At 51.4% G+C, this 16,334-nt stretch overlaps 1 protein-coding gene and 1 pseudogene across 1 annotated transcript; one reads left to right on the top strand and one right to left on the bottom strand.

The window, feature by feature from the left end:
- LOC105805157 overlaps positions 1–11,129 on the bottom strand; it is a 26,418-nt pseudogene extending 15,289 nt beyond the window's left edge.
- Positions 11,120–14,568, top strand: MCHR1 (melanin-concentrating hormone receptor 1). Its single transcript, XM_012638016.1, is given in 3 exon segments — positions 11,120–11,757; positions 11,759–11,865; positions 13,100–14,568. Coding segments are annotated over 3 exon segments (1,269 nt in total). The 5' UTR covers positions 11,120–11,575; the 3' UTR covers positions 14,080–14,568.
- The last annotated feature ends 1,766 nt before the right edge of the window (positions 14,569–16,334 follow it).

The following is a 16,334-nucleotide window of genomic DNA, read 5'->3' as shown; positions in this document are numbered from 1 at the left end:
GATCTCACTCTTGCTCAGGCTGGTCTCGGACGCCTGACCTCAAGCGATCCTCCTGCCTCAGCCTCCCAGAGTGCTAGGATTACAGGCGTGAGCCACCATGCCCAGCCTGAAAGTTCTGTTCTCAGGAGTTTGCAGGTAACGGTGGCTTTGTCCAGGGGTTGTGTGAAATTCCAAGCACCTGGCCTGCGGAAACAGCCTGGGCTATCTTGCTTGTGCCATGCTCAGTGAGGAGGATGCTCCACGCTGTACCCCAATGGCTGTGTGCAAAGCCAGGAATATCCTGTTACCTAAAGTCTTTGCACGATCACCCAAAACTTTTAGGTGTGTCATTGGCCCTTTGTGTAGATGAAGAAAGTGGAACAAGAGCTGGCAGCCCTGGTTCCCCCACACAGTAGCAGGGACGAAGCCGGGAGGCAAGAGTGGCCTTGCAGAGCTCCTCCCTGCACACTGGCAGTATCGTGAAGCCTCCCTCTCCCATACTTGCATTCCGCCTCCAGCGCCTTCCCACTGCCTCTTATAGTCCTGTTCAAGCCTTCCAAGTGGGTGGGAAGAGCTGCTAACTTTGGAGTTAGACCAGGTTGCAAATAATTTATCCGAGCCTCCCTGCAGCTGACATGGCAACCGTGCCGCTCAGATTCCTCTTTGAGAAAGGGCTTGCTGCCCAGCTGCAAGGAGTGTGGTTAAGCTGACAATCCCAGTTCTTTCAGGGTCTGCCTCGGCTTTTTTTAAAATCAAATATCGACAAATTATAACTGTATACACTTATGGAATACAAAGCGATGTTCTATCATACCATGTGGAGTGATTTAATCAAGCTGATGAACGTATCTATCACTTCAAATACTTACCATTTATTCCTCCTGTCTAACCAAAACACTGTACCCTTTGTCCAACATTTCCCCATTCTCCCCACCCCAGCCTCTGGCAACCACCTTTCTACTCTCTGTTGCTGTAAATTTGATTGTTTTAGATCCCACATATGAGTGAGAAGATGTGGTATCTGTCTTTCTGTGCGCGCTTATCTCACGTAGCATAATGCCCTCCAGGTTCATCCAGGTTGCTGCAATTGACAAAATTTCCCTCCGTTTCAAGGCTGAATAGCATTCCCTTCTGTATATATTCCATGTTTTCTTTATTGATTCATCCGCTGATGGACACTCACATTGATTCCATAACTTGGCCATTGTGAATAATGCTGCAATACACACAGGAGTACAGATATCTCTTTGAGATACCGATTTCATTCCCTTTGGATATATGCTCAGAAGTGAGATTGCTGGATAAGATGGTGATTCTATTTTTACTTTTTGGAGGAAACTTGCCTCAGCTTTGAGCTGGGATCACACTCTTGTTGGAGTGGTTCCCAGCCACTGACTAGGCAGGGCCGTGAGACAAGGGCCCAGCCATTTCCACCTAACATTAGACTGCTTTGCTCTGGAGCTTCCCACGAGGCTGGCACTTTGCTTGGAAGGAGAAATGGCCAGACGTGCAATTATATACTGATTCATGGGCTGTCGCCAATGGTTTGACTGGATGATTAGGAACCTGGAAGTAGCAGGACTGGAAAATTGGTGACAAAGAAACTTGGGGAAGACGTATGTGGATAGGTCTCTCTGAGTGGGCAAAAGATGTGAAGATGTTTGTGTTCCACATGAATGCCCACTAAAGGGTGCCCACAGAAGAGGAGGATTTTAAAAATCAAGTGGATAGGACGACCAGCTCTATGGATACCAGCCAGCCTCTTTCCCCAGCACCCCAGCCATCCCCTGGCGAGCTCATGAACAAAGTGGCCAGGGTGGCAGGGATGGGGCTTATGCATGTGCTCAGCAACGTGGAATTCTACTCATCAAGGCTAACCTGGCTACAGCCTCCACTGAGTGCCCAATCTGCCAGCAGCAGAGACGAACACTGAGCCCTGATGTGGCCCCGTTCCCTGGGGTGATCAGACAGCTACCTTGCGACAGGTTGATTACACAGGACCACTCCAATCATGGAAGGGGCAGCGTATTGTCCTTACCATTCTGGATATGGATTTGCCTTCCCTGCACACAATGCTTCTGCCAAAAGTACCATCCTTGGACTTACAGAATGCCTTGTCCTCTGTCATGGTATTCCAGACAGCATTGCTTCTGACGAGGGAACTCACTTCACAGCCAACGAAGTGCAGCAACGGGCCCGTGCTCATGGAGTTCATTGGTCTTACCGTGTCCTCCATCACCCTGGAGCAGCTGGCTTGATAGAATGGTGGAATGGCCTTTTAAAGCTGCAGTTACTGCACCAACTAGATGACAATACTTTGCAGGACTAGGACGAAGTTCTCCAGAAGGCTACACATACTTTGACTCCGCATCCAATGTATGGTACTGTTTTTTCCCATAGCCAGGATTCACAGGTCCAGGAATCGAGGGGTAGAAATGGGAGTGGCACCATTCCCCATCACCCCTAGTGACCCACTAGCGAAATTTTTGCTTCTTGTTCCCCTGTGCATTATGTCCTGCTGGTCTTGAGGTCTTAGTTTCAGAGGGAGGAATGCATCTACCAGGAGACACGACAATGACTCCACTGAACTGGAAATTAAGACTGCCACCCAGTTACTTCGGGCTGGTCATGCCTCTGAGTCAACGGGCTAAGAAGGGCATTACTGTGCTGGCTGGGGTGATTGATCCAGACTGCCAAGGGGAAATTGGACTGCTACTCCACAATGGAGGTAAAGAAGACCATGCCTGGAATATGGGAGATTCCTCAGGGTGTCTCTTAGTTTTCCCATGCCCTGTAATTAAGGTGAGGGGGACACTACAACAACCCAATCCAGGCGGGACTACCAACAGCCTAGACCCTTCAGGAATGAAGGTTTGGGTCACACTCCCCACCCCTGCTAAAGAATCATGACCAGCTGAGGTGCATGTATACACACGTTATGCAAATACCTTTGTTTTCTTTCCTCTTTTTCTCGTTTATCTTATAACGTAAGATTTACTGACTTTGTATCAGCATTTAAGACTTGTGAAATTTACATCACATTATTTAATTTACAGAATAATCAGAAGAAGACAATAAACATCACTCAAGACCTCCACCTCCTCTCCTGGGGCTGGGATCAGCCTGTTTTCGATTGTGCTCAGGGTACTGGTATTTGTGTCATGTTAGGTGGGATTATGACCTTGTCATTGTCTTTACTCGGAGATTAAATATGGTTTAAGGAGACGTGTGTGGGTGCCAAGTTGAGAAGGGGTGGACGGGTGAGGGTTAATGTCAGGCGTCAACTTGACTGGACTGAAGATGCCTGGATGGCTGGTGTGGCATTTTTCCTGGGTGTGGCTGTGAGGTGTTCCCAGAGAAGACTGAAGTGTGAGTTAGTGGACTGAGAGAGGAAGAGCCGCCTTCACTGTGGGTGGGCACCATCCAACCTGCTGGGGGGCCCTGCGAGGGCAAAGCCGGCAGAAGAAGGGGGTACTCAGCGTTCTCTCTCTCTCTCTCCCTTCTGGAGCGGGACGCCTTTTCTCCTCCTGCCCTTGGACTCCAGACCCCAGGTTCTTTGGCTTTCGTAACCCGGGACTCGCACTAGTGGCCGCCTTCGGCCTCAGGCTGGGGCTGCACCGGCAGCTTCCCCGGTTCTGAGTCTTTCGGGCTTGGGCTGAGCCTGTCTACCGACTTCTCTGGTTCTCCAGCTCGCAGGCAGTCTACGGTGGGCTTTGCCCCTGTGCTCATGTGACCCAATTCCCCTAATAAATCCCCTTTCATCTATGTCCTAGTGGCTCCGTCCCTCTTGAGAGCTCTGACTAATACAGGCACTCGAGTCGATTCCGTCACTTGACTAGCGTGAGTAATAACGGGGAGTACAGATATTGCTTCGAGGTACCGATTTCATTCCCTTTGGTATACACTCAGAAGTGAGATTGCTGGATAAAATGGTAATTCTATTTTTAGCTTTTGGAGGAATCTTGCCTCAGCTTTTGAGCTGGGATCACACTCTTCTTGGGGCGGTTCCCAGCCGCCAACTAGGCAGGGCCGTGGGACGAGGGCCCAGCCATTTCCACCTAACATTAGCCTGCTTTGCTCCGGAGTCTCGCTGCGCGGGCAGAGGCCTTGCCGGGCCTGCATCACAGCCTGCAGCCCCCACCCCGAGGTGCTTCGCTTCCTCCTTGTCCAGGGCTCACCCCACATACACGTTTGGCACGCCTCTCTCCAGCCCAGCGTCTGCTCCTGGAAAACCCAGCCTGTGGTACTCCTTCAACCGTCAAATAGGTGAGAAAGAAAAAAACATTTTATCTGGGGAATGCGAGCCCCTTTAGACTGTCAGCGTTCACATCTCGCTCCCCTTTGAGCTGAGTAACCTAACGATGCCGTACACTGCACACCACGGTGTATAGTCAATCGGTAGTCAATGTTACTTCTTTAAACCAATGAGAATTCCTGAAAAATAACTTTTGTAATCACCCCCTCTCCTGATTCATCCTTCTTTTCCGTGTTTCACTGTGTTGCCCAGGCTGGTCTTGAACTCCTGGGCTCTGGGGATCCTCCTGCCTTAGTCTCTCGAGCTGATGGGACTAGAAGCAAAGGCCACCACGTTTTTCCTTTAAAAACTCAAGCCTCTCCTTTGCTCTCTGGAGCACTCCGGGTGTTTCCCCGGCTGCAGTCCTCATCCTTGGCCCAAATGAACTCCCTATACTAATTTGCCTCAGTTTTCCCCTTTAGGTCAACAGAGAATAATAAAATACCAAGCTGTTTCAAGGATTAATAACAAAATGGTGTCAACTCCAAAAATCAACTCACGGTAAATAACAGACTTAAACCTAAGGTGTGGAACTATAAGAATTCTAGAAGAAAATGTTGGAAAAACTCTTATAGACATTGGCCTAGGCAAAGAATTTATGAAGAAGACCCCAAAGGTAATCACAGCAAGAACAAAAATAAATAAATAGGACCTGATCAAATTAAAAAGCTTCTGCACAGCCAAGGAAACTATCACGAGAGCAAACAGATAACCTACAAAATGGGAGAAAATATTCACGTTACGTATCCGATAAAGAGCTGATAATTAGACTTTATATAGAACTCAGAAAAATCAGCAAGAAAAAATCAAACGACCCTATCAAAAAGTGGGCAAAGGAAATGAACAGAAACTTCTCAAAAGAAGATAGATTAATGGCTAACAAACATATGAAAAAATGCTCGATATCACTAATTGTCAGGGAAATGCAAATCAAAACCACAATGAGATATAGCTTATCTCCAGTGAGAATGGCCTTTATCAAAAAGTCCCAAAACAGTAAATGTTGGCGTGGATGTGGAGAGACAGGAACACTCATACACTGTTGGTGGGACTGCAAACTAGTGCAACGGAGATACCTCAAAGAGATACAAGTAGAACTACCATTTGATCCAGCAATCCCATTACTGGGCATCTACCCAAAAGAACAAAAGACATTCTATGAAAAAGACATCTGCACTAGAATTTTCATAGCAGCACAATTCACAATTGCAAAGATGTGGAAACAACCCAAGTGCCCATCAGTACATGAGTGGATTAACAAAATGTGGTATATGTATACCATGGAGTTCTACTCAGCCACAAAAAACAATGGTGATATAGCACCTCTTGTATTCTCCTGGATAGAGCTCGAACCCATTCAACTAGGTGAAGTATCCCAAGAATGGAAAAACAAGCACCACATGTACTCACCATCAAATTGGTATTAACTGATCAGCACTTAAGTGCACATGTAACAATAACATTCATCGGGTGTCGGGCAGAAGGGAGGGGGGAGGAGGGGAAGAGTATACACACACCTAATGGGTGCGGTGAGCACCGTCTGGGGGATGGACATGCTTGAAGCTCTCTGACTCAGGTGGGGCAAGGGCAATATATGTAACCTAAACATTTGTACCACTGTAATATGCTGAAATAAAAAAATAAAAAGACAAAATGGTGTCAACTTGAATGCCTCCTCCCATATCAGTGTGCTGATTTTCCATTTGCCCCTTCAAATCCACTTTCCACCCTTATCCACCCTGCTCTGGGCCCCAGGGGGCCCACCCTTAAGGACAGCATCAACAGGCAGAGATGAGAGGGTGCGAGGAGTCCTACAGGACTGCTGAGAAGCCATGTGAAATGTGTCTCAGGACCATGTGTCCTGGGAGATCAAGGGGAAAGCATCTCTCCATGGCTTTCGCCCCTCCTCCCCTCATCCATCAAAGTTTTGCCCTAAGGAGCATTAACGCTCCCTGCCTTTCTGGGTTGCTCGTGCATGGGCATTTCGCAGGTTCCCACATTCTAAGTTGGGGCAGCAACATAGAAGCTCCAGGACAGAGGGTGAAAGGCACACAGTGCAGGTCTGAGACACAGCACCGTGAGGTCATGCCTGTACGTGCACCTGTTCCTGTGCTTGGTTGGGGGCTATGCAGAGTAGGTCACCATGTGCACCCAATGAATGGAATACGGGCAAAGAGGATCTAAAGAGATACACATGGTTGTCCAGTAGATGTGCCCATCCCTAAAACAGGCACTAGCAAGGGGAATGGGATTGCTGTTAACTGACTGGTTTAAATTAATCTTTTGTAGTGGAATATACATTGAAGATGCTATCTGAACACCTCTTTGAAGAGGACATCCTAACTCCCCTCTCTAAAGGACCCTTTCACCCTGAGTCACTCCTATCACCCCATTCATTTCTTTGGTGGCATTGTAGATTGACTTGCTCAGTATTCACTCCTCTCCAGCCCCCTCCTAGCATGCAAAGGCCAGAAGGCTAAAGCCTACCCTTCCTTGCTATCCTTGCTGCTCGGTCCTGGCTTAAGTTCCTCCAACTGGGCTTAGTCATTTTGCTAGTGCAGATGAAGGCAGGGTGGCCTAATTCCAGAACCATGATTTTGTAAGCACCTAAACCCTTTTGCGATTAAGTTACATGGACTTGTCTGGATTCGAACCCCAAATAGGATACCTTGTCTACTTATTAGCTTGCTTATTATTATCTGTCTCTCCCCACCTTAGTTTAAGCTCCTTAATACTGGGCACTTGCTTGTTTTTCTTCACTGTATCCACGAAGCCTAGCATAGCGCCTGGTACATAGTAAGTGCTCCACGGCTCCATGATGATTTGTCCAATGGATGAATGGATGGAGATGGGAGGAGACTACGGCACGTGGAAGAGGAGGAGATAGTGGACAGTGAGGCTCATTTTCTCAAACTGTAAACTTTGGAATGCCCAAGAGCTCAGTCCTCACAACTCATCTCCATTCACACTCACTTCCTAGGTAAACTCATCCAGTCTCGTCAATTTAAATTTATATCTCCAAGCACCTCCCTTGAACTTCTCCCCCCACCCCACCCCCACCTCCTTTGAACTTCTGACTCTTTTTTTTTTTTTTTTTTGAGACAGAGTCTCACTTTGTTGCCCTGGCTAGAGTGAGTGCTGTGGCGTCAGCCTAGCTCACAGCAACCTCAAACTCCTGGGCTCAAGCAATCCTTCTGCCTCAGCCTTCCAAGTAGCTGGGACTACAGGCATGCGCCACCATGCCCGCCTAATTTTTTCTATATATTTTTAGCTGTCCAATTAATTTCTTTCTATTTTTGGTAGAGATGGGGTCTCGCTCTTGCTCAGGCTGGTCTCAAACTCCTGAGCTCAAACAATCCACCCGCCTTGGCCTCCCAGAGAGCTAGGATTACAGGCGTGAGCCACCGCGCCTGGCCCTCTTTTTTTTTTTTTGAGACCGAGCCTTGCTCTGTCATCCTGGGTAGGGTGCAGTGGCGCATCATCATTGCTCAGAGCAACCTCAAATTCCTGGGCTCAAGGATCCTCCTGCCTCAGCCCCCCAAGTAGCTGGGACAACAGGCACTCTTCATAACACCCAGCTAATTTTTCTATTTTTAGTAGAGACAGGGTCTCCCTCTTGCTCAGGCTGGTCTCAAACTCCTGAGCTCAAGGGATCCTCCTGCCTTGGCCTCCCAGAGTGCTAGGATTACAGGAGTGAGCCACCATACCTGGCTGAACTTCTGACGCTAACATCCAACACCCACCACTTCTACTCAGATATTAATAGGCATCTCAAATGTACCATGTCCAAAACATAACTCCTAATTTCTCCTCCATGTCTGCTCCTCCCACAGACTTCCCTAAGTAAATGACAACTCCATTCTTCCAGTTACCCGGGCCAAAAACCTGGGAGCCATTGAACCCCCAGATTCTTCTGAACCCTATGAACATTCTAAACCAGGAGAAGCAACCCTCTCCCCCTGGCTAGAGGAGAGCAGCCTGCCCTTGGCTGGAAATCAAGCTAGGATTCGGCTGAGATGTACACCTCGCCAGAGGATATTTGTCCTCATCTCCTCTCATTGCTTCTGACCCAATAACTGGGGTCAGGTCTCTGTGTAGCCTGAGGTGGGAAATACAGTCCCCGCTTTTGGAGAAAATAGTTCACTCAGCAGGACCCGGCTAATACAGACTGGAAGGAATAAAAGGGACATGTGTGAGAGTGGATCTTGAGGGTGCTAGACCATGGTGCAAATACAGGGTCGAAAGGGGGTAGTTTCTCGACAGGGGAGCACTCTCCCGGAACATGGGACACAACATCCTGGCCAGGAGACCTGGAGCCAGTCAGAACATGCTTCTGGGAGAGCTCCACAAAATGGTCTGCAAAAATAAGATGGGGATGCCGGGACCACCTTAGCAGAGTTTGGGGTTTTTTTTTGGCGGTAAATACACATAAAATTTACCACTTCGTTTTATACATTCTGGTAAAATGAACATGACATCAAATTTACTATTCTAACTACTTTTAAGTGTCCAATTCAGTGTCATTAAGTACATTCACAATGTTGTGCAACCGTCACCACTGTCCATTTCTAGAACTTCTCTGTCATCCCAAACAGAAACTCGGTACCCATTAAACAATACATTCCCATGCCCCACTTCTAGAAAGACGTTAGAAGACTCAGGGAAGTGGGGATGTTAGAATGGGATTTATTATGTGAGACTGGAGAACCCACAGCTAAGTTCTCCAGGGAAGACCAGAGGGCACCCCCTTCACTAATGCAGTAAGGAACGCAGTGCTCCGGGGCCCTCAGGGAGGACGGGGCTCCTCCAGGAGGCTCAGTAAGGATTCCACTGAACCTGGAGCTAAACTCTTACCTGGTTTTGTTTTGGGCTTGTCATGCTAGTGGTCCAAGAGGCCAAGCATGGAGTAACGATACTGTAGGGATGATCAGCTGTGATCAGCATGAAGAGCTGGGGATGCCACTACACATGGGAGCAAGGAGGAATACGTCTGGGGAGTTCAGGGATGTCTCTTGGTGCTTCCATGCCCAGTGATGGAGGTTGACAGGCAATTGTGGCAACTGAGAACTCAGACCCCTCAGGTTTGGATTATTGCACTAAGCAATCACCCCAGACCAGCTAAAGCACCATCTGAAGGTAAGAGAAATCTAGAATGCAATGGAGGAAAAGGGAGATGATGGATATCAATGATGGCCTTGGAACCGGCTGCAGCTTGTTCCACTACTGTTCATGCATTTCAGTCTTGTAGAGACTGCAGCCAGCTACCCTAGAACACTCAGCGACAGATTGGAGACGGAGTGAGGCACGAGTGAATCTGAGCAGTGAGAGGGGTGGTCTGTATGAGACACTTCCGGAGCCTTGCACCGCATTCCCTCCACCCACCTCTGATTCTAGCCTCAGCCATGGTGAGTGGTTCCAGGTGAGCTCAGATCCACCTTGTGCTGACCGTCTCTTGCCTTAAGTACGAGCTGCACATGTTTTTGCTTTCTGCCCCACAGAAGCTGGACGCTACAGAAGCCTGCTCTGCTCACATGCCCAGAAGTGCAACGTTAACACCCCAGGGCCAACCCTCAACCAGTACAGGACAGGGGCAGTGGACAACCGTTCCTACCTTTCATCCTTCAGGCAACAGTCCGGGAAGACAGTCCGTGCACTTTTCAAGGCCCCGGTGAACTCAAGGCCCTACTGCCCACAGTAACAACACTGACCACACACCCTGAAATTGGCTTTTTCTCCTTTCCCGTCCCACTGTTTCCCCTCCCTCACGCCTGTTCCTCTGATCTTCTCTTAAACCATGTGCACGTGAGTCCTCTCAGGCTCTGCCTTCAAGGGAATTCAAGCTAAAACACCTTCTCAGCTTGCTTCCCTTGGTACCTGGCAGCAGGCTCATCTTTTTGAAACATGCCTGATCATGTCTCTTTTCAGCTGAAATCCCTCTGGTGACCACCATTGCCCCTAAAGGAAAAGCCAAAGTCCTCACAATGGCTGACAAGCCCTGACAGAACCCGCCTTCCCGCTGTTGCCTCTCTGATGTCATCTGCGATAGACGCCCCGCACATGCCTGCCTCAGGGCCTTTGCGCTGCTAATTCCACGGCCTGGAATGCTTTCCTCACTGGAAGCATGCTTCCTCACTCTCTTCAGGACTTTTCTCCAAGACTTTCCAAAGTGGCCTTCCTTGATGACCCATCCTGTGTAAAATAACCACCTCCACCTCACCCGCTATTCTCTGTCCCCGCCCTTGTCCTGCTTTAAGTTTTTCACAGCAATCACCAAGATCATAAATCATCCTTTTTTGGTATATTTTCCGTGTCTTCCTAACTTGGATATAATTTCCATGAGGACAGGGACTCTATTGTTTTTTTCACCGCAGAACCTAGAACAGTGCTTGGCAAGTAGTAAGTAAGCGACAAGTATTTGCTGGATGAAGCAAGCAAGAAGACAAGACAAGAGCTATGTGGGGATCAGACTGTGAACCCCCTGGGCCCCTGACTCCTGAGTCTGGCTAGGGGATGGTGGCAGCTCTTGGCGGCAGCAGGACGCCTCTGCGGAGAATTAGCTCAATGCCTTTGCACTCTGAGGCTGTTTCTCTGCAATGATCTCTTTGGGAGCTCGTGCTCCGATATTTGTCTCAAAGAGTCCCAGGTAAAACCTCAAGGACCTCAGAGCATCTAGAAAAATAAACTTTTGTAAGCCTTGTCCAGGCTGATCTTGAGCAGATGGGAATTTGTCCCCTTCTGGTCCCTGAGGTCCTGGCCATTGCCAGCATGAGTGACCTGGGTCACCTCTGAGCGCCAGACAAGGGCTCAGCTTCTGAAGGATGCTGGCGGTCTGGCCAGGGAGATGATTGGGATCCATCAGGGGACAGGAAAGGGGCTGAGGGTGGCCTCGAGCGTGGATTGGGGGCAGGCAGGCTGCAGTCCAAGCCTTTGATTCCCAAGCTCTGTGAACGGTCCCCCGCCCCACCCCTGCCACATGGCCCAGCCACCCATACCTGGGGTTAGGAGATAGGCCAGCCTTGTTGTCTCCTCCAAAGGGAGGCGACCCATTTGCTTTACCCTTTTGCCTTTGCAGAGACCTTGATCCTCACGCAAGGCAAGCAGCACTCCCTGTGAGCTCATGAGACAGCCCCAAGTGCCAGTAGGAAGGAGGTCCCCTCCCATATGGGGCTGCCTGAGCTGGGCCCCTCCCACCTTCCCCAGGGTCCCTGGGCTCTGCAGGCAGTCAGAAGTGGGAGCCGTAGCCCAGCTCGGGACTGAAGAGGTTAATGTGCATCTGCCTGCGACTGTTAATGTGTCTAGGTGATGTCAGTGGGAGCCGGGAAGGAGGGAGTGGGGAGGGCACTTGGGCTTGGAGGCGGCAGAGGCTGTCAGGCTGCCGAGGAAGACCCCCTTCCGGACTGCAGGACTGCAGCTCGTGCTCCGGGACAAGGCGGGTGCCAGAGGCTGCCGCAGCCTGCGTGGGTGGCCGGGAGCTCAACTCAGCAGGCGACCAGCGACCAGCACCAGCTGGATGGACCTGGAAGCCTCGTTGCTGCCCACCGGCCCCAATGCCAGCAACACCTCTGATGGCCGGGATAACCTCACCTCGGCGGGTGAGTTGAGTTGGGGGCAGTCCTCCCTCCTCTGGGCTGGGGGTGGCAAATGGGAAGCTTTCACCCCTGAGCCAAACTGCTTGGAAAACTTTATTACAGTTCTTGGGGACAAGATCTGCAGTCCGCTTTGCCCAGTGGGGAGGGGGAGAAGCAGGCAGGGGCGGCCGGGAGCAGAGGAGAGGGCAAAGGCACATTCAGAAGAGGCAAGGAATGGTGGCCAGCCGTGAGGGAGGCAGAGGAAGGCTCGCTGATGAGTTCCAAATATGCTTTGCAGAAAAAATTCCAGGCTGGAAAAGCAAGCAAGAGAAGCTGGGGGGTGGTGTGTGGGAGACGGTGAGGCTCACTCGCTGCTGCCCTTGGCTTCTTACTCCCGCTTCAGCGATGGGGTCTGAGACATCCCCGCCGCCCCCTGGGAGAAGCTGTGGGAAGGGAAGGCTTCACTGAGCCATGAGGGGATTAACTTTTCTGGTGAATTAAGCTTCCTGACATTTCCAGGGCTGCGAAGCTCTGGGATTCTAGCTTTGAAGGCGAAGGGAAGGAAGGCAAAGAGGAAAGGTTTGTGTGAGAAAATTCTCAGGCTGCCGAGCTGCCACACACTCATCCCTGCTCCACTCAGGAAGCCCAGGCTCAGAAGACACCGACCAAGGAAATCCCTGGGCGAAGGAAGCCTGGAGCGGGGAGGGGGCTGTCGTGACCCAGGCACAGCCGGTTTTGCGTCTGTAAGACAGTCGCCCACAGAGAGGCCCAGGACTCAGTATACAGTGTCCAGCCAGCGATCTCTAAAATGAAATGAGCAGGGCTGTGAATAGGAAGAGGACACACACATACACACACACACACACACACACACACACACACACTTTCATGTCCTCCTGACTATTTAGACGAGGTTTCCTGGTGAAGCCCAGGGATGCACAGAGTAATTCTCTGGCAGCTGTGGCTCTTGGCTCCCCGGCAGGAGGCAAGGGGTTGGGTCCTTCAACCACAGGTGGCTGCACAGAATCTGGTAGAATTCCCCAGGAAACCAGTGGGGCAGGGCAAGGGGACAGGATTAGCAACAGTGTGGGGAGGGAGAATGGCAGGAGAGGATTCAGATGAACGGTGGGCCCTGAGCTGAAACTGGGGGCTGAAAGGTAAGCAAGAGGGTAGCCAGAGGCTGAGCACGACAGCAGGACGTCAGCCCTAAGAGCGGAGCTCATGTCAAATGGTCGGCATGTGCTCCCTCTGTCCCCAGGGTCGCCTCCTCGCACAGGGAGTGTCTCCTACATCAACATCATCATGCCCTCGGTGTTCGGTACCATCTGCCTTCTGGGCATCATCGGGAACTCCACGGTCATCTTCGCGGTGGTGAAGAAGTCCAAGCTGCGCTGGTGCAGCAACGTCCCCGACATCTTCATCATCAACCTCTCGGTGGTGGATCTCCTCTTTCTCCTGGGCATGCCCTTCATGATCCACCAGCTCATGGGCAATGGTGTCTGGCACTTTGGGGAGACCATGTGCACCCTCATCACTGCCATGGATGCCAACAGTCAGTTCACCAGCACCTACATCCTCACCGCCATGGCCATCGACCGCTACCTGGCCACAGTCCACCCCATCTCCTCCACCAAGTTCCGGAAGCCCTCTGTGGCCACCCTGGTGATCTGCCTCCTGTGGGCCCTCTCCTTCATCAGCATCACTCCCGTGTGGCTCTATGCCAGGCTCATCCCCTTCCCCGGGGGTAAGGTGGGCTGCGGCATCCGCCTGCCCAACCCGGACACTGATCTCTACTGGTTCACCTTGTACCAGTTTTTCCTGGCCTTTGCCCTGCCCTTCGTGGTCATCACGGCCGCCTACGTGAGGATCCTGCAGCGCATGACATCCTCGGTGGCCCCTGCCTCCCAACGCAGCATCCGGCTGCGGACAAAGAAGGTGACCCGCACGGCCATCGCCATCTGCCTGGTCTTCTTCGTGTGCTGGGCACCCTACTACGTGCTCCAGCTGACCCAGCTGTCCATCAGCCGCCCAACCCTCACCTTCGTCTACCTGTACAATGCGGCCATCAGCCTGGGCTACGCCAACAGCTGCCTCAACCCTTTCGTGTATATCGTGCTCTGCGAGACGTTCCGCAAACGCTTGGTCTTGTCAGTGAAGCCTGCAGCCCAGGGGCAGCTTTGCACTGTCAGCAACGCTCAGACAGCTGAGGAGGAGAGGACAGAAAGCAAAGGCACCTGACACTTCCCCTGCCACCCTGGACACCTCGAAGTCAGGACACCCCAGCAAACCACGGGGAGAGATGCTGAGAAAAACCCCAAGACTGCTCTGGGGGGATGTGGGGAGACTGGGTAGTGAGGGGTTGTTGCAACCAAATAAATACATTTCATGGGGCCCACGAATTGCTGGGGAGGCTTGGAGCCAGGTTTGGGAGCTTCAGACTTCAGAAATCCCCTTGGAGAAGCAGGATGAGGCCTTTGGTGAGAACAGAAACTGAGTAAGAAGAACATTTTGGCTTGAATGTTCAGTTGAGTCCTGTGTCTGTTAGCTCCCAAATGGCTTTTTCCAAGGGAAGAGATGGAAGGCTCCTGGCTGGGTTCGTTTAAATCAGGCAGGGCCACATTGCACAAGGCCCGGGGAGGTGGGAGAAGTGGCGAGGCTCCTTCCTGTCTCATTGGTATGATGGAAGGCAGTCTCTCTCCCAAGCCGGTGGATGATGAAAAACGAAGCGTCTCTCTGTGTTCCGGCATCACGTGTCGCTTTCCCTTCATCTCTGGGGGTGGGGACACATATTTATTTCGGCAGGTAGGGCTCTGAGCCCCCAGGAGTAGAAGCCCAATTTGCTTAGGAGATGCACTTACTGAGAATGACAAGGCGACCCTGGGGGGAGTGTGGGTGTGGGTCTTGAAACTACTAAAAATGGGGGAGGGGGTTGCAGCTGCAGGGACTTTCTCTCCACGGGGCACGTTCACTTGTCAGTCACTAGTCCAGAGTGAGCATCCACGTGTCTGCACGTGCAGGGGTCATTCCAGTGCCTGGGCTGTTGGCATCATCTTTTTGCTCTAGTCCCCTCTCTCCAAAATAAAAATGAATAAAGGAAAATCTCCACCCACGTCACTATGGATGTTCCTGCGTAATTGCTGGGGCTTCGGGCGGGAGTGGGTAGCAGGAAAGGAAAAGAGGGTCACTCGGCTATGGAATTGAGAACTTGGTTCAGGCTGCACGTTTAGGGAGCATGAAGCAGGGGATTTATTTTTCTAAACGTGCAGGAGGATTCAGTGACATAAATGGAATTACTATAAGTTCATTAGGTCGCAGTTCTGCTGCTGGGCTTGTTCTCGGGACTCAGCTTCCTGTCTTCTGCACAAAAGCTCCTGGAATCTGTTGTCACCAGCGGTGGCCCCCAGGCCCCCTAGTCCCACCCTAACCTCCTCCGCTGAGTCACCAGCCTTGGGGAAGCCTGAGCCTGTCTCTGTTGCTGCCGCTGAGACCCGCTGTGGGCACCTCGGGCGGAGGTTTTAGCCGGGGCCACTGGGAGGCAGCCACGGCTGCTGCTTCTCAGCTTCTTCCCTGGAGAAGATAGAGCCGGGAGTCCCCAGTGTGATGCACAACAGACCTTGGTGAAGTAGCGGGAGCAAACCACAAGCACCCCGGCTTGTCCAGGGGCGTCCTTAGAGCAGGCACCTCAGCACAGCCCGTTCCTCTTCCTGCAGGGTGTTCTCCACTGCAGAGCTGCACAGGCGGCCTGTTTAGGAAACTTCTGGGCAGCTTCCTTGGGTCCTGGGGAGCTCTTTGCATCATCCTCATTAGTAGCAGTAGTTCCTGGCCGAGCGCTGGCAGAGTAAAAAAGCTGATGGTTAATTTTCCTTACTCGCTAACAGTGCAGTCTCCAGCTGCCATAGGTAAGCTCGAAACCTACTTTAGAAGATCGTCGGATAAGAAAAGAGATTCTTAGGGGAGCATTCAGGCAAATCCAAGAGGCCCCACTTCCCAGCCACCGGTAAAAGAGGTTTTCCTGCACCTGGTTTGTGTACTGGAAGGCTTCCCTGGGTGTTGGCCACCCCCCATCCTCAGCCTCTCACCCCCAGCCCCCAAGGAGGAATCCGGGAGAGGAAATAGATGAGACAGCCTCTCCCAGCAAACACACGAGACTGAGTCAACAGCTCAGGGGCTGGTGGGCACACACCCAGCCAAGGCCCAGCAGCTCCGGGGAAGGGAGCATCCTGTCCTCTCATCCCCGCATTGAAGCAACTGAAATGGAAGCAAAGTGGGTGGAGACGTGGAAGTGAGTGGGTCGTAATGTAAACCAAGGTGGCTGAGGGGAGAGACGTAGTCAGAGAGAACAGGGGTGCAGGAGAGAAGGGGACAGGGAGGCTCAAAGAGGTGGGGACATTATGATGGAGGGGTACTGTCACCAACACATCTGTCCCCAGCCTGAGCGGCAGTAACCTGAACACTTGAGATGTTCAGGGTCAGATACGCACATGCAGAGGTGA

This window comes from Propithecus coquereli, unplaced genomic scaffold (genome assembly GCF_000956105.1).
Source record: "Propithecus coquereli isolate 6110/MARCELLA unplaced genomic scaffold, Pcoq_1.0 Scaffold126, whole genome shotgun sequence".
Lineage (NCBI taxonomy): Eukaryota > Metazoa > Chordata > Mammalia > Primates > Indriidae > Propithecus > Propithecus coquereli.
This window is presented reverse-complemented; position numbering and strand designations above follow the sequence as displayed.